We start from the raw sequence: 25881 nt of genomic DNA on the forward strand, positions 1-25881 counted from the left end.
CACAGATGAAAGTTGGCCTTGAGACTCAGATGAGACTTTGGTTCTAAACTTTTTGAGCAATGTTGGAACTGTTAAGACTTTGGAACTTAGGGAGATGAAATGAAAGCATTTTGTACCGTGAATGGAGACATATTGTGGTTAAGGGCAAAATACTAAGCTTTGGATATTTAAATGCCCCACAAAGACTATACACTAAAGGCTTGGTTCCCATGTTGGCACTCTTAGGAGGTAGCAGAAGATGAGGAGATGAAGCCTAATGGGTAATCTATAGATCACTGGGGATGTGCTCTCAAAGGAGATACCTTCTCTGCTTCAGTTTGAGATATGACAATTTGCTCCTACATCCTTTCCTGCCATTATGTGTTACCATCTATTAACTAGAGGCCAACTAAATGGGTCCACACATTGGAGTGTAACTTTCTAAACTGAGCTAAATAAAATTTTTCTCTTTATAAGTTAACCACTTCCAAAATTTCACTATGGTAATTCCAATATGACTAGTACTGCTCTGTAACACCATTTCTGACCTAAGGAAGGTAATGCTAACCACTAGGTTTCTCAGCCTTCTTGCTTATAACTCTGCAACCATCTAAGTAGAGTTCTATTTCCTTCTGAAGTTGGAGAAAGACCTTATTTTAAAGGCTCTATAATAGTAATTGGAATCTTCCAATTATAAATACACAAACACACATACACACTAAATTTAAGGTTTCATATAATCAGTATGTGAGTCACTTAGCAGAAAAGTACAGGGTCTTTAGTAGAAGACAAAGGCAAAATATATAGTCTGGCTTCCTTCACTAAACCAGTCAATCTATTTTGTTCAGTTACATTCACAGGAACATAAACTTCATGAGAGCAGGCGTTTTATTCTCTGGTTTCTACAGTTCCTAGACTAGGCCTACTCGAATTGGGTTCTCAGTAAACATTCAATGAATGGATCTCCAAGCAAACAATTTATTCAACATAAACAAATTCTATTTCAAGGGCTGGGGTTTTAGTGTAGTGGTGGAACGCTTGTCTGGCACATGTGAGGCATTGGGTTTGATCCTCAGCACCACGTAAAAATAACTAAATAAAATAAAGATATTGTGTCCATCCACAACTAAAAAAAATTTTTTTTTTAAAGATTCTATTTCAATACTAATTAAGAATAGTAGTACTTGTTCTGTATTTCCTCCAAAATTCTAAAACAATTTGTGCTGAGGGCCATTACCAAGTAGGAATGATGCATCGAAATTTCCTTGCCAAGCGTACCCCATGCTGCTTAGAGGATGGGACATTGCATGCATGCTTTAATAAGGTGACCTTGCTCAAGGACCAAGGCGGATCCGGGTTTAGAGCTGATCAGGTTTGAGGAAGTAACCGGCTCCTTGAGTTTAAGGCGTTGCCAGTTTAAGATAATGGGTTTTAGGGAAGTTGGAGATTGAAGACTATTGCTGGGATTAGGGTGTTCCTGCTGCTTGTTCCCGTTGAGTTCTCCTGAGATTAAAATGGGATTTGGAGATAGCTTCGTGGAGTAGGTGAATTGTGTGAGTAGACGGCAGAACACGTTTGCCCCTGGACCTGTGTGGAGGCGGTGTGAGAGCGGGAATAAAGAATTGCTGTTTGAACCTACAAAGCTGTGTGGTGGCTCGTGATTCTGGTGCCAAGCCGAGACCTTGGCAAATTTGTACACATTTAAGCAGCTTGTAAACATAAAATTTATGCAAACATAAGGTATTTTCATCGTGTATTTGAAGCCAATTAAAAGAGAATATAAACTTTTGAATAGCAGATTTCTAGACAATGCATGTGTCAGCACTAACAAGTTTAAGGAATGCTGCCATAGAATTCATTTATAATTGTTCCAAAAATAAGTTCAAAAGAAAATCAATTTCAGGAGTTTTAAAGTCATTATTCTATTAGTCAAGTCTGGAAAAAATATATAGAAAAAAAAAGAAAAATACATTTAGCTAAGCAGACTAACATGTGCCACTATAAAAGCAACAATAAAATGCAATTCTATATTTTTCCAATAAATACTTATCCAGACACTAAAACTTCTGTTCATACTTGATATTAGAGCTTTATTGAAAAGTATAGTGGGCCTTGAAAGAGTTGCACACCCAGCAAGAAGACTGACATTAAAAATACCAAATATGGCATAAAATTCTTAAGAAGTGACTACCATTATATGAAGATTAATTTCAAATCTGTGCTTCCTGCCTACTCAGACTTCTGAATTTGCCAAGACAGTAACTCTTCATCACAGGGTTTTCTTTCTAACATTCCACAGCTAATGATTCTTTCTCAACTATTTTGTGTGGTAAAGGAAAGCTGCCAAAATGCTTAGAATTTTAGTGTAATTGAAAAATGCATCAGAGATTGCATCTGAACCATAATTCAAAGGAAAGAATGAAAAAAAACCACATAATCACAGACAGGACTACTAGCCACAAAACCCTTATATTGCCCAAAGTTCCAAACATGGCTTCAGAAACCAGTTTCATGAAAATGAGCAGTGTTCTATATTACTGCATATATATCTACTTCACATTTACCAAGTATTACAGAAAATGCCTACATTTGCGTAAGATACTTTCAATAAAAGGACACATTTTTGGTATACTTTCTAAATTATCAATGTTAAAAAAAAATAAGGTCCCTACTGAAGGATAAGCACTAATTATGGATCTACTCCACAAAAAGAAGAAGATAAAATAAAACAAAACAAAAAATGAACAGAATGAGTAAAATAGACCTTCCTACTGCTTCTATTGTCCGTGGGTCATCTAGACTTAATAGAATTAATAAGTGATAGGAGGCATATTTATTTCTCTTTCAATAAAAAAAAAACTGTTACATCACCTGCAAGACTCCAGACTTTGGGGATACAGCCAAGAGCTCCTGCCTGGCTACAGCTTGTATGCTACAAAGTTAGCAAAATGTAGTGTATCAGAAAGTGGCAAATGTTACTAAGAGTATGAAGTACTAAATAAGAGAGATATGTCAGTAAGTAGGGTGCTGACTCACTAATGAAGGCTCATGAAGACAGAGTTATCTGAAGAACTAAGGGAGTTAAAATGAAGCCATCTGAGGAAGAGCCTTCCAGGAACTAGTAGATGAATAGGCAAGAGCTACTCCAAGGCAGAAGCATGTTTGATATACTCAAGGAAGAGACAACCTGTGGCCCAGAGGGAGCAAAGGGTAAGAAACCATTGCACAAAGTTAGAGAGAAGTGGAGAGGGATGGTATGGATCACACAGGACCATGTAGACTTTTGAAAGAAATAGAACTTTAAATAAGAAGGGAAACCACCGAAAGGTTATGAGGAAAGAGTGACATGTCATTTACTCATTTGTCCTTTTCGTCAGGTGCTGCTGGACAGAAATAGGGTTGCTATTCCAGGCTTGCTGGTTGGAGAACAGACTAACAAATGGGAAAGACAGAAGCAGTGATGTCAATTAAAGGGTTTTTTCAATTATTCAAGAAACACATAATGCAGATATTTAATAAAAATGCTAATATTTAATTAAAATGTCAGCATTTAAATGGTACTTACTATACTCCTGTCACTCTTCTAAGAACTTTATATAGTTGTTATGAAGAGAAAAGAATTAGACCATGCCTTTAAAAGATCAAGTTCTAAAAACACCTATATCGTAATTTAAATAACTATTTATATTCTTAGTGTAATTCTTTGAGCTAATAATAATTTCTCTATGGTTACTATAAAATTCAGGAAGTAGAAAAAAAGATGGTGAAATAGACTTTGTATAGAATAATCCTACAACTCTTTACTACTATAAAGCTTTTTTTAAACAAAGTTTATAAATTTTTAAAAAGAGAGCTAAGTCCTTTCAACTTAGCTAAAATTGCAAACAGTTTGTGTCTGTAAATACCATCTATTTATTATGTGTGTGTCAGTGCTAGGAACACAAGGCATTAAGTTCTTCTCTCCCTTAATCTCACACGTCCTAACATACTTTTACAAGATAATGTCTTATAGATATATTTAACTAACAGTCCCAGGTCTTACCAGATCTAACCTACATTAGCATCCAGAGTGAGACACTTCTCTTCAATTCTCCCACTCCAAGTACCTCACACATGAATTCATATTAAATATTTCATACTTTCTTATTTTTGCCAGGTCCTCCCTCTTCTAGACAAATCAATAAATAAATAAACAAATAAACAAACAAACAAATAGGTTGAGATGTTTAATTACTCAAGGAAATTTTTCAGAGTCCGCAGTTTAAAAGTTCAACCCCTCAGCTTGATGTAAAAGGTAAAGAAATCCTTACACATCCAACAAGGTCATTCTCCCAATGCCCCCAAACCACATTGTCCTTCTCACAACAGCTGTGCTCACTCCAAGCACTCATTACTTACACACGTGTTCTCATCTTTAAATGTCCTTTTATTTTTCATTATTGTGGATCCAGTTGTTACAACCTCCCTTGAATATTTTGATGTCTTTATTATGGAAGAGAATAACATTTTGATTACTGTTTGTGTCTCTAGACCCTTTATTCGAGCACCAGATTTAGAAAATTTATTTATTCTGCTTCAATAATAGAATCCATTAATTAAATATCAAACTTTCAAATGGCATATGCTAGCCTGCAGCTATCTACACCCTTCCTACTTCCTGATACCTCCAACAAAATGTTTTGGATCTTCATTGGTTGTAAGCACTGTGCCAAACTTAGTGTCTGATGATGCTCTTGGGATATATCTAAATAAAGAGGATATAAATCCTGTTTTCAGGAAATTTTTAGTCTAGTGAGAAAGTTATACATTAACAGACATAAATAATTATGAAGCAATGTGGTGATGAAGATATGAAAACAAGAATGCAAATGCAAGATGGCTTATTCTTTTTCATAAAATTCTGCAGATTAATACTTCAGCATAAAAAGAAAAAAAAGCACACATACAGCCTTTCCCCAGAGCAATCTATATAGAAATGCAAAATTTATAAAAGAGACCACATAAAATGTGACACTTTATTATGCATTGTTGGTAGCAGAAAATGCAGTGATACACTAATCACAACTGTTGTATAATAAAGAACAGAAGCTTCTAGAAAAGACAACCGAGGAAATGTATTACAGATCATTGAAGGTTGGTCGTAAATCATGCAGCACATTTTTGCATGTTGTTCTACACCACACTTGTCAGACCAACTCAGTGTGCAGCAATAAGGAATGTAATTACACATCAAAGAGACAAAAACAGATGGTCCTTTCAGCGTTGTTTAAGGATAACCCTCAGAGAAGGATTAACCCTATTATGTATAGATGCCATCATTAGTCAAATTTAACTTAAATATCTCCTATAGATTATTAACACCAAATCAAGTAAAATCCAACAAATGTAAAACTTGATGAAAAATAAAATCTTATGTTTTATGAAAATACTTTTACAAGATAATGTCTTATAGATATATTTAACTATTTTTGCATGAAAGCCAAGAGGTCTCATTTAGAAAGAACTGCACATACATTTGGCTGTTTTATATTAAGGAAATCCAATATGTCTGTGAATCCAATGAGTCTTTAAAGCAGTATAGTTGCTGAAGCTTAATATAACCTGGGTGTGTGGTGTCTACTGAAAATCTAACATGAATTTGCATTGAATTTGTGTTTTTTACACTCACAGACTTGAACAGTTTTTTAACATCAACACTCTCAAATTTTACCTCATGTTGTTATCTATGAAGTATTATTTCTCTGAGTTTGGTATATTATTTCCTGACATTTTGAATATAAATAACTTTGATGCCTTAATACGTTACACCAACATGAATCACAAAACTGATTCCCCACAATGCTTTCAACAATTTTTTTAAAAGCCAGAGCGGCATTCCCAAATGCTCAAGTTAACCACAGATTTACAGACAAGAAGAAAACTAAACAACCATAATAAACTTAAAGCTTCTTTGTTTTATTTTTATTTGCTGACTCCATGCTTCTCTGACAGAGTATGTAATAAAGTCCAATTCCAAACTGTCATTTCATTTTTGCTTTCACATATTGAAGTCTACTATAAAATAATAAACTATAAACCTGAGTGTTTACAAAGACAAATATGAGTGCTATGTTATCATATCTACTGTTTCACCTAATTCCAAAAATGGTCAATGAACGAAAATTTATTTTTTTTAACAAAAGTAAAATACTCAATATTGCAATGCATGGATATAAATAACACTATTATCCCATTTTATGCAGGGTCTCTGTTCCTTGTGGCTTGTCCTTTACTCTCACAACACTGCACAAAATACTTTCAGGGGCTGCTTGCAGGGACCTCAAACCTGCTACATATTGCGGTGCTTCCAGAGCTTCCCTTTGAAATCTTGATGGAAGCTTTGATGACCCCACAACTCCTGTATTCTGCATGTCTGCAAGACCAAGATTATAAGGATGATGCCAAGTTCTACTACCAGTTCAATCAGTAGCCAGACTCCCTTGGCTGAAACTGACATGGTCTCTGAGTGCCTGGATGGCTGAATATGGGGAAAGAAATCCCAGGGAAATAATTACCTAGGCAATCCTCTGGGAGCAGAGTACTCTTGGGCTCTCAAAGGAAAGTCTTTGATCTTGGGATGGTTGAGGTTTTGCAGATTTCTGAGATGCCCTAAAGATATCTTTTCTACTGTCCTACAGCAACAGACTTGGCTTCTTTATAATAACACTAACCTTTGTAACAACCATACTTCTCTAGCCTGCAATACTAAAAGTTCTCCATTTCTGGCCTACCTGAAGTTTCACAAATCATTCTACTCTGGTTTGGGTTTGTAATTCTCACAGTGAATTTAACTAAAAGCAGCCAGCAATGTCCATGCCATTGCCTGAATTCTTTGCTGCATTGAAATTTCCTCTACTTGATTAATTTAACTATCACCTTTAAACGTCTCCTACAATGTCTCAGGGCATGGATAAAATGTAAAGTTCTTTTCCAGAAATGAGCATGGCCTGTAAGCCAACTCCCATACAAGTTCTCACTTTCATGAAAATTTCCATGAGCACAGCCTTTACTATCTTCATACCTATGAGAATTCTGATCATCTGCGCTCCCACCAGAATCACCCCTTAAGTTATGCTTACAGTATTATAGGTTTTCTCTACCTTTTGCTCCAAATTCTCCCAGCTGTCTCCTGAAAAGCAATACCAAAGGTTTCTGAACTACATGATCAGGTAGTGTCACAATAACAGCCCTACTTCCTGATACCAATTTTTTATTAGTTAGTCAGCTTTCCTTTGATGTGACAAAATAACCAAGAAATCAACTTATATGGAGGAAAGATCTACTTTATAATTTGAGGTGTTCAAATCCAAGATAACTTGGTCTCATCACTTCGGGCCTGTGGAGAAACAGTATATCATGGTGGAAGCACATGGCAGAGTGGGCTGCTTATCTCTGGTGGCCTGGAAGCAAAGAGAGAGTATCCTATTTTTCTATTTTTTTTTTCCCAATGCTGTTGATTCAACTTAAGAGTCTTGGGCTTGCTAGGCAAATGCTGTGTTACTGAGCCAGAACTCCAGCCTTGAGTTTTCCTTTTACATTCAGTCTCTTTTCTCTTTGATTTTCAATTTTGGAAGATTCTATTCTCAGATGCTTAAACTCTGAATTTTTTTTCTATGCTTTGTTCAGTCCTTTAAGGTATCCATCAAAAACCTTTCATTTATGCTACACTATTTTTACCTATAATTCTTACATTTGATTCTTATAATTATTGTCTCTCTGCTACATTTTTTTCTTCCGTGTTATCCACATTTTCCATTAAAGCTTTCAGCACAGTTTTAAAAAATTCTTGGTATGTAAATTCCAACCTTCCAACCATATTCTACACTGGTTTTGTTGCTAATTTGATACCTTTGAAACTGTATGTTTTGCCTTTCAGTATGCCTAGTAATTTTCTGTTGAAGGATAGACATGATTTACTGGGTAAAAGGGGGCATTGTAAGTAAGCCTTTAGTTATGTGACAAAGCATTGGGGAGAGAAGCAATCTATAATGCTAGAATTCACTCTTCCTCTTCTGGTTAATCTGAATTCATGGAAAGATAATTTTATCCATGCTTCTCAATCCCACTCTTACCTCTTTATGGTTGGAGGGGGCTTGGTTCATGTATTTCCCTTTCCATGTGGAATGCTAGTGAGAACTTCGGTTGGGTATTTCCTTTTTTCACCAAAGACTAATGCTCACCTGTGTGGGTATTTCCCTTTTTTCAGTTAGCTTAAGCTCTGATGAAGCCTTAGGAGGTTATGGACTCATTAAATGGCTTCTGATGATGATGGATTCTGTGGCACACACCTGTAATTCCAATGACTCAGGAGACTGAGGCAGTAAGACCATAGGTTCAAGGCCAGTCTAGGCAACTTAGTGAGGCCTGTTCTCAAAATAAAAATAAAAAGTTCTGGGAATGTAGCTCAGTGGTAGAGCACCACTGGGTTCAATTCTCAATATTGGGGGATTCAAAGTTTCTCCTATGGACATGTTTTATTAAAAAGAACAGGACATTTTTGTGTTTCAAAATATTTCCATCCCCCTTCCAGAAGCCTGAGGGGATTTTTCTCTGATACTCATTGTGAAAACCTGATAAAGCCCCTCCAAGTAAAACTCTCAAAAGCATTTCCACCCCTACCTCACATGATTGGGCTGATTTGGAGTTTTTTAACTCAGACTTTTGGTTTTTGCATGTTTTTGCATGTTAAGAAGTTTTACAGTATTGGAGAAGCATGAAGATGGCAAAATAGAAGGGTCACTTCCTTGGTGGCTCCATGGTATAATCCAAGAAAAGCAGACAGGCAGCTTTTCAACAAAGTAGGTGTGCGATCAAGATTGAAGGGGGACTTCACTGAAATCTAATACTGGACACTCAAAATAGATAAGGGACTCAGGAGATCTTGTATGATAAAGTAAGGGAGAAAGATCCCCAGCTCTACAGCTGCGAGAGCAGCTGGAGGTGCAAGCCAGAATGGTCCCTACATGAATGCTGTAAAGCAAAAAGGGAATTAAAGGAACCACCATTCTCGGGAAGACTGAGGCATGTCGAAGTACAGAGATCTTAGAGATCAGAGACACTGCTGGAAAAAACAAGTCACCTATGCTACACAGTATCCATGTATAGGAGGGAAGCCACCATCTCTCTAGGTGGCATGCACAGAAGACAGTGAAAGGAACAATTTTGCAGTCATAGTGCAGGTGCTGACAGCTAGGGGAGCCAATTATTGGCAGACTTGAGTCTGGCCTGAAAAATGAGCTAGGAAAGCCCATACTGCATGACAGATAATGTACCTAAATGACCAAGAGAAACTCAAGCATGGAGAGATGTATACACAGGGGATACTGGTCACAGAAACCTACCCTTTTCCCCCCTTTCTCTCCAATCTGGCTGCTTGTAGGACCAGCTGGGAGAGAAGTGCCTTACCAGGAATTCAAATGGGCAGGGGGTAAAGAGATTGAGTCAGAGACTGAATCAGAGACCAGGAATTGTGGGGTCCACAGACAAAGCAGTGGACAAAAAAAAAAAAGCCCCCAATACCACAGGAGTGAAACCCAAAAGAGACTCCTGGGGTGCAGTGACAGAGAGTAGAACCCAAAGGAGATTCCTGGGGTGCAGTCTTCCAATATGGACCCACAATTGCTAGGCCTTTATGTGCACTGACTTGAAATCTCTAGACCAACTGGCACCCAGCAAAGAAACTGTAGCATTCCTAAGCCTAAATCTCCCATCCAGGAGTTCTGCCTCCAGGACTAACGCTCTTACCATAGCAACCTCTCCCATCCAGAAGGTAGAGCTAGCATTATACTCTAAACAATCCCAACCAACTTCTGAAAAGGGAAGCTAAGAAACTTTTGAACTCCAACAGAAACAATTGTTCAATTTTTCATCAATATCCATTTTTTTCCTCTCATATTTCTACCATTTTTGACATCAAGTATTTTTCATGTATCAGGTTACTGAGGACTGGGATATCCGAAGAGTATATTACACATTTGTTGTGTATTCTTTCACTTTTAATTTTTTCTTTTTCTTTTAAAATTTCCATTTTTTTAAAATTTATACTATATGTGTGTGTGTATATATATATATATATATATATATATATATATATATATATATATATATATATTTTCCCCTAACTTATCTGTTTCCCTGGATTTTCTTTTTCTGTTTCTTCTTGCTGACAGCCAATCTCTATTAATTCCTCTTTTACTCTTTGTATAATTTTCTACCTTTATTTTCTCTCTTCTTTCCTCATAAATATCACATCATCCTACTCCACATCTGTTCTCTCTTTGTCCACCATTTGAAATTGCAAACCCTTCTGAAAACTTATTGTTTATGTTGTAGACAATAACTGAATATAACATTTGTTTATTGCAACAAAACTGTAAATGTCTTAATAGAATCTTTTTTATTTAAGGGTGTATATTGTTTGCATGGGTGTTGTTATTATTAGTCTCCCCTTAAAGGCAAGGAACTGGAAACCTTCTGACACAATATAAGTCTATAAGGTAGAATGTGTACTGCCTCAGATCCACAGTACTAGATGGGCAGACACACAACATGAAAAACAAGGGAAAAAAACCACCCCAAACAAACCAAGATGCTCAAATAATAGAATCCATTGACAACACAGTAGATTAACTATCAGAGAAGGAGGTTAAAATGTATTTAGTTAAAATGATCTGCAACATAAAGGACAATGTAAGGAGTAAAATCAGAGATAAATTTCAGGGGGTGAGAAATCACTTCAATAAAGAAATAGAGGTTCTGAAAATAAATTAAAGCAGAAATCTTCAAAATTAAGAAATCAGTAAACCAAATTAAAAATTCAATGCAAATCACCACCAACTGACTAGATTACTTGGAAGACAGACCCTCAGACAATGAATACAAAATATATAATTTTGAAAATAAAGATGACCCCAGAGAGAAGATGGTAAGAAACCATGAAGAAAAATTCCAAGAATTATGGGATAATATGGAAAGATCAAATTTAAGATTTATCAGGATAGATGAAGGTGAGAAGATACAAACCAAAGGAATGTACAATCTTTTCAATGAAATCATACCAGAAAACTTTCCAAGCCTAAGGAATAAAATGGAAAATCAAATGCAAGAGGCTTACAGGACCACAAATGTACAAAAATACAACAGACCCACTCCAAGGCACATCATAATAAAAATGCCTAACATACAGAATAAGGATAGAATCTCAAAGGCTGAGAAAAAAATATCAGAATATGTGTAGGGGAAAACCAATTCAGATATCAGCCTATTTCTCAACCCAGACCCAGATAGCTAGGAGGTCCTCAAATAACATATACTAAGCTCTGAAAGAAAATGGATGCCAACCAAGAAATCTGTATTTAGCAAAATTAAGCTTCAGATCTGAAGATGAAGTAAAAACCTTCCAAGATAAGCAGAAGTTAAAAGAATTCACATCTAGAAAGAAATATTCTCAATAAAACATTCCATGAAGATAAAATGAAAGACAAGTGAAAACCAGCAAAGGGAAAAACTACACTAAAGGAATACTCAATCAAAAGAGAACTCAATCAAATTAAAAACAGAAATCAACCAAAATGACTGTGAATACAAAACATCTAATAATAACCTTGAACATTAATGGTCTAAATTCATCAATCAAAACACACAGACTGCAAGTTGGATTAAAAAACAAGACCCAAAATATGCTATCTCCAAGGGACTCACTTCATAGGCAAAGGCATCCACAGACTTAAGGTGAAAGGTTGGGAAAAAACATATCACTCTCATGGATTGTGTAAACAATCAGGGATATCTATCCTCATATAAGATAAAGTGGACTTCAAGCCAAAGTTAATCAGAAGGGACAAAAAAGGACATTTCATACTGCTTAAAGGAATCATACATCAACAATATATAATAATTGTAAATATTGATGCCCCAAACAATGCAGCATCTACATACATCAAACAAACCATTCTCCATTTCAAGAATCAAACAGACCACAACACAATAATACGTGGTGATTTTAACACAGCTCTCTCACTACTGGATAGACCCTGAAGAAAAAATATTGAACCAAGAAACAACAGAACTAAATAATACAATTAATAATTTAGACTTAATGGAAATATTTAGAGTATTTCTTCCATCATGGAGTGAATACACTTTCTTCTCAGCAGGACATGGATCCTTCTATAAAAAAGACCATATCTTATGCCATAAAGCAACTCTTAGTAAATACAAAACAATAGCAATAATACCCTACATTCTATCAGATGATAATGGAATAAAATTAGAAATCAACAATAAAATTAAAAATAGAAGCTACATGAACAACCAAATAATATGCTACTAAATGAAAAATGGAAATCAGAAGAAACCAAAGATGAAATTTAAAACAATACTTAGAGGAAATGAGAATAGTAATACGATATATCGAAATCTCAGGGACACTGTCAAGGCAGGGCTAAGAGAAAAGTAATTGCATTGAGCTCATTCATTAAAAAATAGAAAGTCAACAAATACCTCAAAGCCCTAGAAAAAGAAGAACAACTCAAAATCAAAAGCAGTAGAAGATGATAAATAATTAAAATCAGAGCTGAAATCAATGAAATTGAAACAAAAGATACAATTCAAAAAATGGACATAATAAAAATTGGTTCTGTGAAAAAATAAATTGATAAACTCTTAACCATACTAGTGAAGAGAAAGAGAGAAAACTAAAATTACTAATGTTCATGATGAAAAAGGAAATATGTTGATGGACACTACTGAAATACAGAATATAACCAGAAACCATTGTGAAAATGTATACTTCAATAAAATAGAAAATCTTGAAGACACTGACAAGTTTCTAGAGACATTTGAGTTACCCAAACAAAGTTAAGAGGACATACACAATTTAAACAGATCTATCTCAAGCAATGAAATAGAAAGCATCAACAAAAGTCTACAAAATAAGAAAGACCCAGGACGAGAAGAATTATCAGCCAAGTTCTTCAAGATTTACACCAATACTCCTCAAATTATTCCATAAAATAGAAAAGGAAGGAACCCTTCTAAGCTCATTCTGAGACTAGTATCACCCTAATACCAAAACCAGACAAAGACACATTAAGGAAAGAAAACTTCAGAACAATATGCCTGATAAACATACAAGCAAAAATTCTCAATAAAATTCTGGAAAATCACATATAAAAACATATTCAAAGATAATGCACCACTATCTTTAGAGTTCATCCCAGGGATCCAAGGTTGGTTCAACATATGGATATACATAAGTGTAATTCATCACATCAACTGACTTAAAGACAAGAATCAATGATCATCTAAATAGATGCAGGAAAAGCCTTTGACAAAAATAAGTACCCCTTCATGTTCAAAACCTAGAAAAACTAGGGATAGTTAGAACATACCTCAACACTGTAAAAGTTATATATACTAAACCCAAGGCGTCATTCTAAATGGAGAAAAATTGAAAGCATTCCCTCTAAGAACAGGAAAAAAACAAGGATGCCTCTTTTCATCACTTTTATTCAACATCATCTTTAAAACTCTAGCCAGAGTAATTAGACATAAGAAAGAAATTAAAGGGATACAAATAAGAAGAATTTAAACTGTCACTATTTGGTAATGACATGATTCTATATTTAGAAGATAAAAAAAAACTCCACCATAAAACGTCTAGAACTAATAAATGAATTCAGCAGAGTAGCAGGGATATAAAATTAACACACATAAATCAAGTGTGTTCCCATACATTAGTGATGAATCTACTCAAAAAGAAATTAGAAAAACTACCTCTGTCAAAATAGCATCAAAAAATAATAAAATATTTGGGAATCAATCTAACCAAAGACATGAAGGACCTCAACAATGAAAATTACATAACACTAAAGAAAGAAATTAAAGAATCTTAGTATATGGAAAGATCTCCCATGCTCTTGGCTAGGCAGAATTAACCAGTGTCAAAATAGCCATACTACCAAAAGCATTAAACACATTTAATGCAATTTCTATTTAAATACCAATGACATACTTAAAAGAAATAGAAAAAGCAATAATGAAACTCATTTGTAAAAATAAAAGACCCCAAATAAACAAAGCAATCTTTAGCAAGAAAAGTAAAGCAGGAAGCATCACAATATAAGACAATAAATTATACTACTGAGCTACAGTAAGAAAAACAGCATGGTATTGGCACCAAAATAGACACATAGGCAAATAGTAGAGAATGGAAGACAGAAACAAACCCACATAAATACAATTATCTCACCATAGACAAAGGCACCACAAACATATATTGAAGCAAAATAGCCTCCTCATCAAATGGTGCTGGGAAAATTGGAAATCCATATGTAGCAAAATGAAATTAAACCCTTATCTCTCACCCTGCACAAAACTCAAAGTAGATCAAGAACTTAGGCACTAGAACAGAGACCCTGCACCTAATAGAAGAAAAATTAGGCCCAAATATCTACCATAATCACTTAGCAATTGACTTCCTTAACAAGACTCCTAAAGTGCAAGAAGTAAATTCAAGAATCAATAAATAGGATGGATTCAACCCAAAAGCTTCTTCACAGCAAAAGCAAACAATCAATAGCATGAAGAAAGAGACTGCAGAATGGGAGAAAATATTTGCTAACTGTAACACAAATAGAACATTAATTTTCAGGATATATAAACAACTCAAAAAACTGAACATCAGAAACAAATAATTCAATCAATAAATGGGCTAAGGAACTGAACAGACACTTCACAGAAAAAAAATACAATCAACAAATATATGAAAAAATGTTCAACGTCTCTAACAATTAGCAAAATGCAAATTAAAACTATTCTAAGATTTCAAATCACTCCAGACAGAATTGCAATCATCAAGAACAGATGCAACAATAAATATTGGTGAGGATGTAAGGGAAAAGGTACACTCTACATTGCTTATGCGACTGGAATTTGGTGCAACCACTATTGAAAGCAGTATGAAGATTCCTCATAAAACTTGGAATGAAACCACCATTTGACCCAGTTACCCCACTCCTTGGCATATACCCACAGGATTTAAAATCAACATACTACAGCGATGCAGCCACATCAATGTTTATAGCAGCTCAATTCACAATAGCTAAACTATGGTACCACTCTAGGTGCCCATCAACAGATGAATGGATAAAGGAAATGTAGTATATATACACAATGGAATATTACTGAGACATAAAGAAAAATGAAATTATAGCATTTGCCAGTAAATGGATGGAGATGGAGAATATCATGCTAAGCAAAGTAAGCCAATCCCAAAGAACCAAAAGACCAAATGTTTTCTCTGATATGCAGATGCTAATTCACAATAAATGAGGTTGGGGAGAGGGAAGAATAGAGGTACTTTGGATTATGCAGAGGGGAGTAAAGGGAGGGGAGAGGGTTGGGGGAAAGAAGGACATTAGAATGAATCAGACATTATTACTCTATGTTCATAGATGATTACAAAACTGGTGTAAGTCTACATCATTTACTACCAGAAGAATGAGAAGTTATATTCCATTTATTTACAATGTGTCAAAATGAATAACTGTCATGAATAACTAATTAGGACAAATTTTTTAAAAATAAAGGAGTCTTATATTAACTTGGTTAGAGATGCCAGGAACATGAAATGACTACTGAGTAAAGCTGCAAGCAGTGAGCATAACCAGGCCCAGAAAGTGGCCAGGTGAGCTTTATCCAACAAGACCACTGGGCTGCGCCTGCATGGGCTGTGGGGGTCATACACCCCACCACACATGCCCTGGATACTGGACATGGAGCCATAGGATTTCATATTTGCTCAACTAAGTTTCAGTCTTGCTTTAGTTCAATTTTTAATTGTTTCCCTCTTCTTCCCTTTTGGATTGGGATATTTAATTTGTGCCATCCTATCAGGGACATATTAAATTTGCTCTTTTGATTTTCATAGAGGTTGACAGCTAGGAATTTGTCTTGAGACCCAGACATGACTTTGGATTTGGATTTGTTTAGCAATCCTGGAACTGTTAAGACTTTGGTGACTCTTAGAGATGAACCGAATGTCCTGTGCATTTTGAGGTGCACATGAGACTTTGGAAGCGGAGGACAAAAATATTGCAGTTTGTATCATAAATAACCCTCAAAGGCCAGGTGCAAAAGTTCTGATCATCACCTTAAGAGGTGTAGCTTCGTGGAGGGACATGAAGAAAATATTAAGACCCTGGCTCTTTTTACTCTCTACTTTTGCTTCCCAACCATGATGCAGTAAGCAGGTTCCTCTACCACATGCTCCCACCTCCATGATATATTACCTTGTCACAGGCCTAAAGCAATGGGGCCAAGAAACCAGGGACTTCAATGTCTAAAACCATGAGCCAAAATAAACATTTATCCTCATAAGTTAATTACCTCAGATATTTGTCACAGCAATATTTGCTGAGTCATCAATAATATAAATCACTCAATATCTACCACAAAGGAATTAAATGAGAAAATAGTAACTGAAAGATAGCTGTAAATTCCCAAAAGATTTGGATTTTAAAAATCACATTTCTAAAGACAGGTCAAGCAAGAAATCTGAGAAAATTTAAAATAAGATAAAATGGGAAAGACAATGAAATTTACCTTAAAAGGAAATTTATAACATTGAATGCACACATTAGAAAATAGAAATAATATAAAAATCAGTCACGTAAACTTTCACCCTAACAAACTAAAAAAAGAAGAGCAGAGAAAGTCAAATCCTGGGTTTGTGGCTCAGCGGTAGAGCGCTCAACTAGCACATTCAAGAACCTGCGTACCATCCTCAGCACCACATAAAAATAAAGGTATTGTGTCCAACTAAAAAATAAATATTTAATAAAATAAAGTAAGCAGAATAAAAGAAATAATTAAACTTGAGTAGAAGTAATTAAATAGAAAACAGAACAATCAATATAGAATGTCATTAAAAACAACAGTTTGTTCTTTGAAAATATCAATAAATTGACAAGACCTGAGTCAGGATATCTAAGAAAAAAGAAAGAGAATACAAATTACTATTATCTGAAATGGAAGATGGAAACTTACTATAGGTTGGTTGGACATTAAATGAATAATAAAGAAATATTTTAGAACTCTATGCCCCAAATTTGACATGTTAGATGAAATGGACTAGTTCCTTGAAAGGCACAATCTACAAAAACTCCCACAGGAAGAAACAGAAGATATGAATAGACCTACATGCAATGAAGAAATTGAATAAAAAAATAGTAATTTTCCAAAAGAGCAAGTACAATGACAGGACAAGTTCACTAGTGAATTATACATACATTTTGAGAATAAAGTAAGCTATTTCTCTATAATTTCTTTCAGAATAAAGAGATAAAAGAAATACATTTTTAAATTAAGGCTTTATAGTCATAAAAGTAATATTTCTTAACTCATTCTGTGAAATTGCATTACTTCAATATTAAAACCAGATAAAGACATTAAAAGAAAACCAGATGCCAGGTCTGGTGGCACACTCCTGTAATGCCATTGGTTTGGGAGGCTGAGGCAGGATGATCACAAGTTCAAAATCAGGCTCAGCAAAAAGCAAAGTGCTAAGCAACTCAGAGAGACCCTGTCCCTAAAAACATACAAAATAGGGCTGGGGATGTGGCTCGGTGGTCAAGTACCCCTAAGTTCAATCCAAGATAACCCTCAAAAGCAAAAAGAAAACCAGAGACCAATATCTCTCCTAAAAATAAATGCCAAAATCCATAACAGAATATTACAATAAAAATAAATGTATGGAAATAATTATGTATCGTGACCAAGAGGGATTTACACCAAGTATAAAAGGCTGATTTAACAACTGCACATCAATTAACATAATAATATCAAAGAGCTAAAGAAGAAAAACCAAATAATCTTATCAATACAGTGAAGAAACCGTTCAGCAAAATCCAATAGGCATTCACCATAAAAGTCTTCAGGAAAACAGAAACAGGGTAACTTCCTCAACTTCAAAAAGAACATCAATCAAAAATACTATTGTTAACATCATATTTAATAATGAGAGACTCAAAACTTTCCCACTAAGATCAGAAACAAGACAAGCATTTCCTCTCAATTTCCAAAATCATGCTGGAAATCCTAGCTAATGCAGTAAGTAAAGAAAATGAAATAAAATATATGTAAACTGGGAAAGAATTTAACTATTTGTAGATGACATAATCATCCATGTAGAAAACCCAAAAGGATTTAAAAAACAAAAACAAATTGCTAAGAAGAGATTACTGTATGGTTGAAATAATATACAAATTTTATATACAAAAGCCAATCACTTTCCTAAAAACAATGAAAAATTGGCAACTGAAATTTTAAACTCAATATCTCCCTTGTTAGCACTGAAATAATTGAACTATGCATGTATTACTTCAACAAAAAAATATGATTTATATGAGGAAAACTATAAAATTGATAATATATGAAAGAAAATATCTGAAGAAGTATTCCAAGTTCATTAATAGGAAACTGAATCAATATTCAATATGTTAGTTATCCCCAATTCAATCTAAATATTCAACACAATCCTAATTAATCTACTGAAATATTATTTTGTAGATCTTGACAAACTGATTCTAAATTTTTAGAGGAAAAAGATCTAGAATAGCCAAATAAGTCACAATATTGAATGAAGAGAGCTACCTGACTTCAATATTTACTATAATGCTACATTCATGGCTACAGTATGGTATTGGTAAGAGAACCATGCCTTTATTAGTAAAAGAACCATAAAGGCATCAATGGAGACCAGAAAGTCTAGGAAAAGATCCACAATGAATACAATGGACTTATCTTTCAGAAAGTTACAAAGATAATACCATGCAGCAAAGACAATACACAGATGCCAACTCCGAGATGAACTAGAAACTAGATGAAATTCTCAAAAATTTTAAAACAGCTGGTAATTCTTCTCCAAGGGGTGAAGAGATACAATGCTGAAAAGATAGGAATACTTCACAGTAAAGTAGAAACTCTAAAAATTAGCCAAAAATTTTCTAAATTTGTTGAAAATCATTAATTTACATATTTAAGATATTCTTTATACCACCCCACAATAATAAATTCAAACAAACTCATTCCCAGTTAATTTATAACCAAACTGCTAAAATGCAAATATAAAGAAAAAATCTTGATAACAGCTAAAAAATGGTACATGAGAACAATGAATTGAATGTGGATTTAGTGTTCAAAAGCATAGAGGTCAGAAGCATGTGAAACTTTTTTACAATATTAAAATAACAGACGGTCCATGCAGAATTCTATTGCCAGTGCAAACATCCTTATGTAATGAATGGAGAGGCAACATCTCATACCCAGGAAAACTAAGAGAATAAATTTGGACCTTAAAAAATAAAAGATTAAGCCAGGCATTATAGTGCATGCCTATAATCCCAGCAGCTCCAGAGGCCAAGAAAAGAGGATCACAAGTTCAAAGCCAGCCTCAGCAATGGGGAGGCATTAAGAACTCAGTAAGACACTGTCTCTAAATAAAATACAAAACAGGTCTGGGCATGTGGCTCAGTGTTGACATCCCCTGAGTTTAATTCCTGGTTCCAAAAAATAAAAATAAAGAAAGATTAGCATAAATGATAAATATGAAATTTTTCACTTAAAACCTTAAAATACTTACGACTATTTAAAGTAAAAATTATAACATCTAGGGGCTGGGGATGTGGCTCAAGTGGTAGCGTGCTCGCCTGGCATGCGCAGGGCGCTGGGTTGGATCCTCAGCACCACATAAAAATAAAAAAATAAAGATGTTGTGTCCACTGAAAACTAAAAGGTAAATATTTTAAAAATTCTCTCTCTCTCTCTCTCAAAAAAATTATAACATCTAGTGATATTTTCAATATATGTAGATCTAATACATATAACAAACTACTATAAAGAGAGTTCATAACCCACTTGAATCTAATGTATGAAATATGATATGTCAAGAGCTTTGTAATGTTTTGAACAACCAATAAAAAAAAGATCAGTGTAGAAGAAGACTGGAAGAAAGGTTTTCTCATTACATGTAACATGGCATAAAATAAGAAATAGATCATAAAATGCAGTATACAATTTGGAATTCTTAAACTCACCACAAATTAAAAATTAGCAAAGTAATCCAACAGATAAAATACTATACAACATTAAAAAGTATTCAAACAATCTCTCCATCACCAAAAACAAACAAAAAAGTTGGAGGAAGTGGGTGATGTACAAAGGACCAGAAAGCAAAGAGAATACAAAAATTGTAGACCTATATCAAGCCATACCAATAAGAAATCAACATTTAATGCAATTCTTAATGTATTTTAAGTTACTAGTCTCTTCACATCAATCAAAAGGAAGAAACAAAAGGGGATCAAAAACAAGAATATCCAACGGGCTAATTCCAACAGGTTCATTTAGAAAAATAATGTACAATTTAAAATTCATGTAGTTGGAAGAAATAAATCTTTAAATATCGACCTTCTGCTTTGAGAATCTAGAAACTTTCTGTTCCCAAATTTTACGTAAAAATAAAGTTAAATATAATAAATAGTCAAGAATCAAGTAAGCCTAAAATTGATCTGTTAAATATATCAACAAAATATATTTACTAAGGAAATTGAGTATGTTAAAACACCTTTTTTAGGCAAATTTTTATTGTTATTTTATGTTTTTAATGTTTATACTTTTGGTACTGGGCATCAACCCATGGCCACTTTACCACTGAGCACCATTGGCCATCCTTTTTATTTTTTGAGACAGGGTCTCATTAAATTGCTCATATTGACCTAGAACCTTTGATCTTCCTGCATCAGCCTCCAGAGTCACTGGAATTACAGGTATGTGCCACCATGGCGAGTAATTAAAAGAAATAATTTTGAAAAGAAACCTCAGGCTGATATTTTTCACTGGTGCTTTTTGTTTGTTTATTTTTTTATTCCTTTTATTTGTTTTTTGATACCAGGGGTTGAACCCAGGGATGCTTAACTACTAAGTCACTATTTTTTATTTTGTCTCAGGGTCTCAATAAATTGCTTAAGGCCTTATTAATTAGCTGAAGCTGGCTTTGAACTTAGAATACTCCTGCCTCAACCCACCTTGAGCTGCTGGGATTCAAGGTGTGCATCACCATGCCCAGCTTCACTAGTGCCTTTTATACAATATTGGAGAAAGATATTATACACAGAAGTTTTCATAAAATAGATATGGAAAGACTATTGTCCAGCTCAGTACATGAGGACAGCATAATTCTAATATCAAATTCTGACAGATATTAAAAATGCAAAGAATCATTGACCAATATCACTCATTAATATAGACTCAAAATTTTAAAGGTTTTTAGCAAATTGAAAACACTATGTAAATAGGATAATACACAAAATTCTCAAGGGCCATGAATATAAATATATTCAAACTGGCAAACGTGAATACTGGAAAATTCCCTCTATCCTACCACATAGTTCCTTCCATATCTACTGTCTTACAATGTTTAAAATGTGTACCACTGGAAAATATACACAGTAGAAAGAGAAAAGGACATCACAAATCAATAATAAAACTCTTAATTTTATAAGAACTTTTTTTTTGGTACCAAGGATTGAACCCAGGGGCACTTAACCACTAAGCAACATCCTCAGCCCTTTTTTACATTTTATTTACAGGGTCTCACTGAGTTTCTTAGGGACTCACTAAGTTGCTGAGGCTGGCTTTGACCTCCTGATCCTTCTGCCTTAGCCTCTGGAGCCACTGGGATTACAGGTTGGGTTACTGAGGCCCATCTTAATCTGATAAGAATTTAATGGATTATTTGGAATGGCTATTAGTATATAAGGTAGGATTTACCTATTCATTATCATTATTTATTTTTCAGGTCTTGCAGAACTACCAAAATAGCATAGTTTTGCAGGGCCAGGTGATACAAGCCTATGAATCCAGCTACTCAGGAGGCTAAGGCAGGGGCATTGCAATTTCAATGCCAACCTGAGCAATTTAGCAAGTCCTTGTCTTGAAATAAAAGTAAAATGGGCTGAGGGCTGAGTGTAAAGCTCAGTGGCATAGCACTTGCGTACCATGGGAGAAGCCCTGGATTCAATCCCAGGAATTTAAATAGAAAGAAAAGAAAAGAAAAAGAAAGCATAGCTTGTATATATTGTTACTTCTCTGCATGGATTTCTACACACACACACACACACAAAAAAAATTAATTTAAAAATATTTTCTGAGTAAGGAAAAACCCAAAATTTTTATCAAGAAGCTTTTCCCATCTAATTGCCATCATATTTCACTAATTGTTTCAATGAATGATTCTCCCCAAGGCAGATAAATATTAGTTAAAATATAAAAGACTTGTAATAATCTGCTATGATTCTCAATATTTCTAAAAAATTAAAGACTAAAATTAATGATGCTGTTTTAGTCAGCTTTTCTCTGCTGTGATTAGAAGACCCAACCAGAGCAATTTTAAGGGAATGAGAGTTTATTTGAGGTCTTACAGCGTTAGAGATCTTAGTCCACAAGAGGCTGGCTCCATTCCTTGGGACTCAAGATGAGGAAGGACATTATGGCGGAAGAGTGAGGCGGAGGGAAGAAGTCCTATGCATCAGAAAGTAAAAATAGGAAATCTCCACTCTCAAAGCCACGCCCACAATGAACCACTTCCTCCAGCAAGCACACCCCACCGGCCTCTTTACTGCTGGGTTAATCCCATCAGGGATCAATTAACTGATTGGGTCGGGGTGATAATCCAATCATTTCTTCTCTGAACCTTGCATTGTCTCACACATGAGCTTTCTGGGGACACCTCACATCCAAACCATAACAGATGCTATGAAAACTTGAGTTCTAATGGCTATATCTTGTTATTTGGCAATTTTCCTGTTTAAAAGTCTTCAAAATGATTTTATCGATAATAAACACAAGCAATGTGGTTCTTCTTTTTTATTTTTCCTTACATCTTTGCAGCATATTGTCAAATGGAAAAACCAAAAGTTCTGATCAGTGTTGGTTGGACACATTGTGCTTACAAAAATGTTCACCCACTCAGACCATCTTCCACTTATAAAGGCCTGTACTCTTTTCTCTTCATGCTCTATTTTTAAATGGAAAGAGACTATATTGGTTTAGTAATTTTATATAGCCATACAGTAATACAATTTAGTAGATAAGACCTTAATCTAACACATCATGACTGGATATGTGAATTAGACAAATACAAAATTTCAGCCAATTAAAAGAATTTTGCTCTAAAGCATTTCAAACAGTTTATTAAGTAAAAATAAAGTTTCCCTATTTGTCTGGTCAAAGATGGTAGAGGATAATCTGATAGTGAAAGGTGCTGTCTTCATTTACATTTTAAAAAACTGACTCATGCTTTGTAGCAAATAAATGTTCTATTTAAAGCTTCATAAGAGTTTCATAAAACTCCAAAATGTGAAGCAGTTTAATAAGTGTACTTTTCACCACACATTGTCAATTCACTAGAATTCCATTAAACAATTTCTTCAGAATTATTTTTTCTTAATGTTTTAATAGCTCCTCTAGATAAATGATTGGAGTTATTCTAGGATGTAAAATGTGGTCTATGGTATTATAAATTTAAATGAGATAGAGACAGAGAGAGAAAGAAGAATAAAGGGCAGGGGCCAGGGAATGAAATCCTATATTATTCATTTATGATCCTGGAAAATAAGATTCTTGGGGTTAAAAATATGCATTATGCCTGTGAAACTAATGTTTATGGATAGTCTAATTCTAAAATAAGATTCTAAAAGACTGGAAATTATACTAATTGTTTATAATATTCATTTGCTTAATAAATAGTTATTTATCATAGTGTGTGCAATCAATGAATTACATTGAATGACCTGGGTCTACATTACCAATATATATTACCAGAATCAGTTTATCATTTAATCCAGACATATTAAAAATTAAAATATCTTATGTAGAGTCAAAGACTTAAATACACACAAGTGAAAAACATCAGAAAAAAATATATTCTAAATAAATAATTTGAAAATGTCATGAGTGTTATTTATGTTTACCCTCAGACCATAGTTATGTATATAATTACAATAATATGATAGTCTAGATAATACTCTAATTTACACTGTATTTTCAGTGCAAATATACACTGTATGTATAGATGTGTGTGTACACATATGTATGTGCATATATAGGGTTTTTTTTTTTTGACACATCAACAGAATACAGCAAATCTCCCATAGGAAACATGTCTCTACCTATATTATATTGCACAATTTTACTCTGTTTCACTCTGAAAATTAAATGACTCAGAAATTATGTTAAAGCAATCATGAAAGTAATGAATAATGTGTCAGGAGTGCATGCTTCTCTTTATGAGGTCAGGAGACTGAGATCTGTTTGTTCTGTTAAAAAAATGACTAAAAACAAAAGCACAAATTACCAGGTCCAATGATTAAAGAATTAAAGGAAAGAATGTGACTATCATAATTAGTGAAATAAAATTGAAAGAGACTGCTTCCCATGACCTTCATATTATTTTTAAAATTATGATTTAAAAGCTTAAAAGTTCATCCTTTTGCAATATGATCTTTACTTTACCTTGGAAATACTCACAAAGAACAAAGCAAGTCAGAATAGAGACTTGTACATTTCTCAAAATTAATCTTCCAGAGAAGGAAGAGAAGAAAATGTTCTTTTCTCCAAAGAAAATAATACAAAGTACTAAGAGTAGAGCCATTTGTCCCTCCCAGGGGAATAGTGTGCCTGTGTTCAAATCAACCAATCTCTGTAAAGGTTCCCCAGCCACTTCAGTCACCATTGTCTAGTCATTCTCTTAATAAACAATACAAAACATCACTGCTACACCCACAGGGTTAGAAAGTAGGTCACTCTTTACAGTTTTCAACTTTGCTTCATAATAGATATTGATTGTTACTGTTATTAACCTAGTTCATCTGCTTTAATAATATTCAGCTTAAAAGTTTATTTTTACCTCAAAAACTTCTTCATCCAAAATCCTTGTTCCAAAAACCGTGATTCCATTGGTATCAACAATTGATCTCTCACTTCTATCAAGTGGTTTTGTGGTTTTCTTCTTACAGTCAACAATCATTGTCACAGTTTTCTTTTCCACACTGATTGCTACCCGATGCCACCTGAAAAAAAAAAAAAGCCAGGTAATTCTTTTGTAAGCTTCAATAACATTGGCTGCCAAAGCATTATTCACATACAGTATATTTTAAATTACAAAAAGTGAGCTGAAATGGCTTAAAATGTAAGCTTCAGAATCAATTGTTTAGCTGGTGACAGCTAACTGCTTACCCAGCATAGTGCTAGGTACTCAAAAAAATACTAGCAGCTTAAGATGCACAGCAGAATTATCTGTCCTTGCTGATAAGGACATGCCCATTCTCTGCTTCACTTTATGTCGCAGCAACAAAAGCATAATCTCACTGCATCCTGATGAGGGTATTTGATAGAGATTAGGAAGGGACAGGGTATAAGCAGTAGTTTCTATGTGCACAAAGACTTCTTCCAAAGAAAATGCTTTCCACCTACAAAAAAATCAAACCAACCAACAAACAAAAAAGGACCTCCTAACAGAATGACTGCTCCATCTGGAGCAACTCAACGTTCGAACTGTAAAACACAATGCACTGCACTGTCTTTATTCCCGTTTATTTTAAGTCCTTTCAATTTCTTTTCCCACTTTAATTTCAAGACAGTTATAGATCACTAGTGCGGGTAGGTTCCAAGCCTGAGACACAGTATCTCTCCTTCTTCTCACTCTTGGCAGGAAATGGGAACACTAAAAGAAAGCAGTCAGTGCCTGCTTACAGGGAGAGTCTCAGTTCATTCTGCAGCTACTGCTCCAGCTAATTCAGGATG

At 34.4% G+C, this 25881-nt stretch overlaps 1 protein-coding gene across 7 annotated transcripts in view; it reads right to left on the bottom strand.

The window, feature by feature from the left end:
- Col11a1 (collagen type XI alpha 1 chain) overlaps positions 1 to 25881 on the bottom strand; it is a 208372-nt gene that overhangs the window by 151113 nt on the left and 31378 nt on the right. For all 7 annotated transcript variants that reach the window (XM_078026837.1, XM_078026836.1, XM_078026841.1 and 4 more), the window contains one exon: positions 24986 to 25148. In XM_078026837.1, coding sequence (XP_077882963.1) covers positions 24986 to 25148 — 163 coding nt within the window. The remainder of the gene's footprint in view (positions 1 to 24985; positions 25149 to 25881) is intronic.

The sequence above is a fragment of the Ictidomys tridecemlineatus genome, chromosome 11 (assembly GCF_052094955.1).
Source record: "Ictidomys tridecemlineatus isolate mIctTri1 chromosome 11, mIctTri1.hap1, whole genome shotgun sequence".
NCBI lineage: Eukaryota > Metazoa > Chordata > Mammalia > Rodentia > Sciuridae > Ictidomys > Ictidomys tridecemlineatus.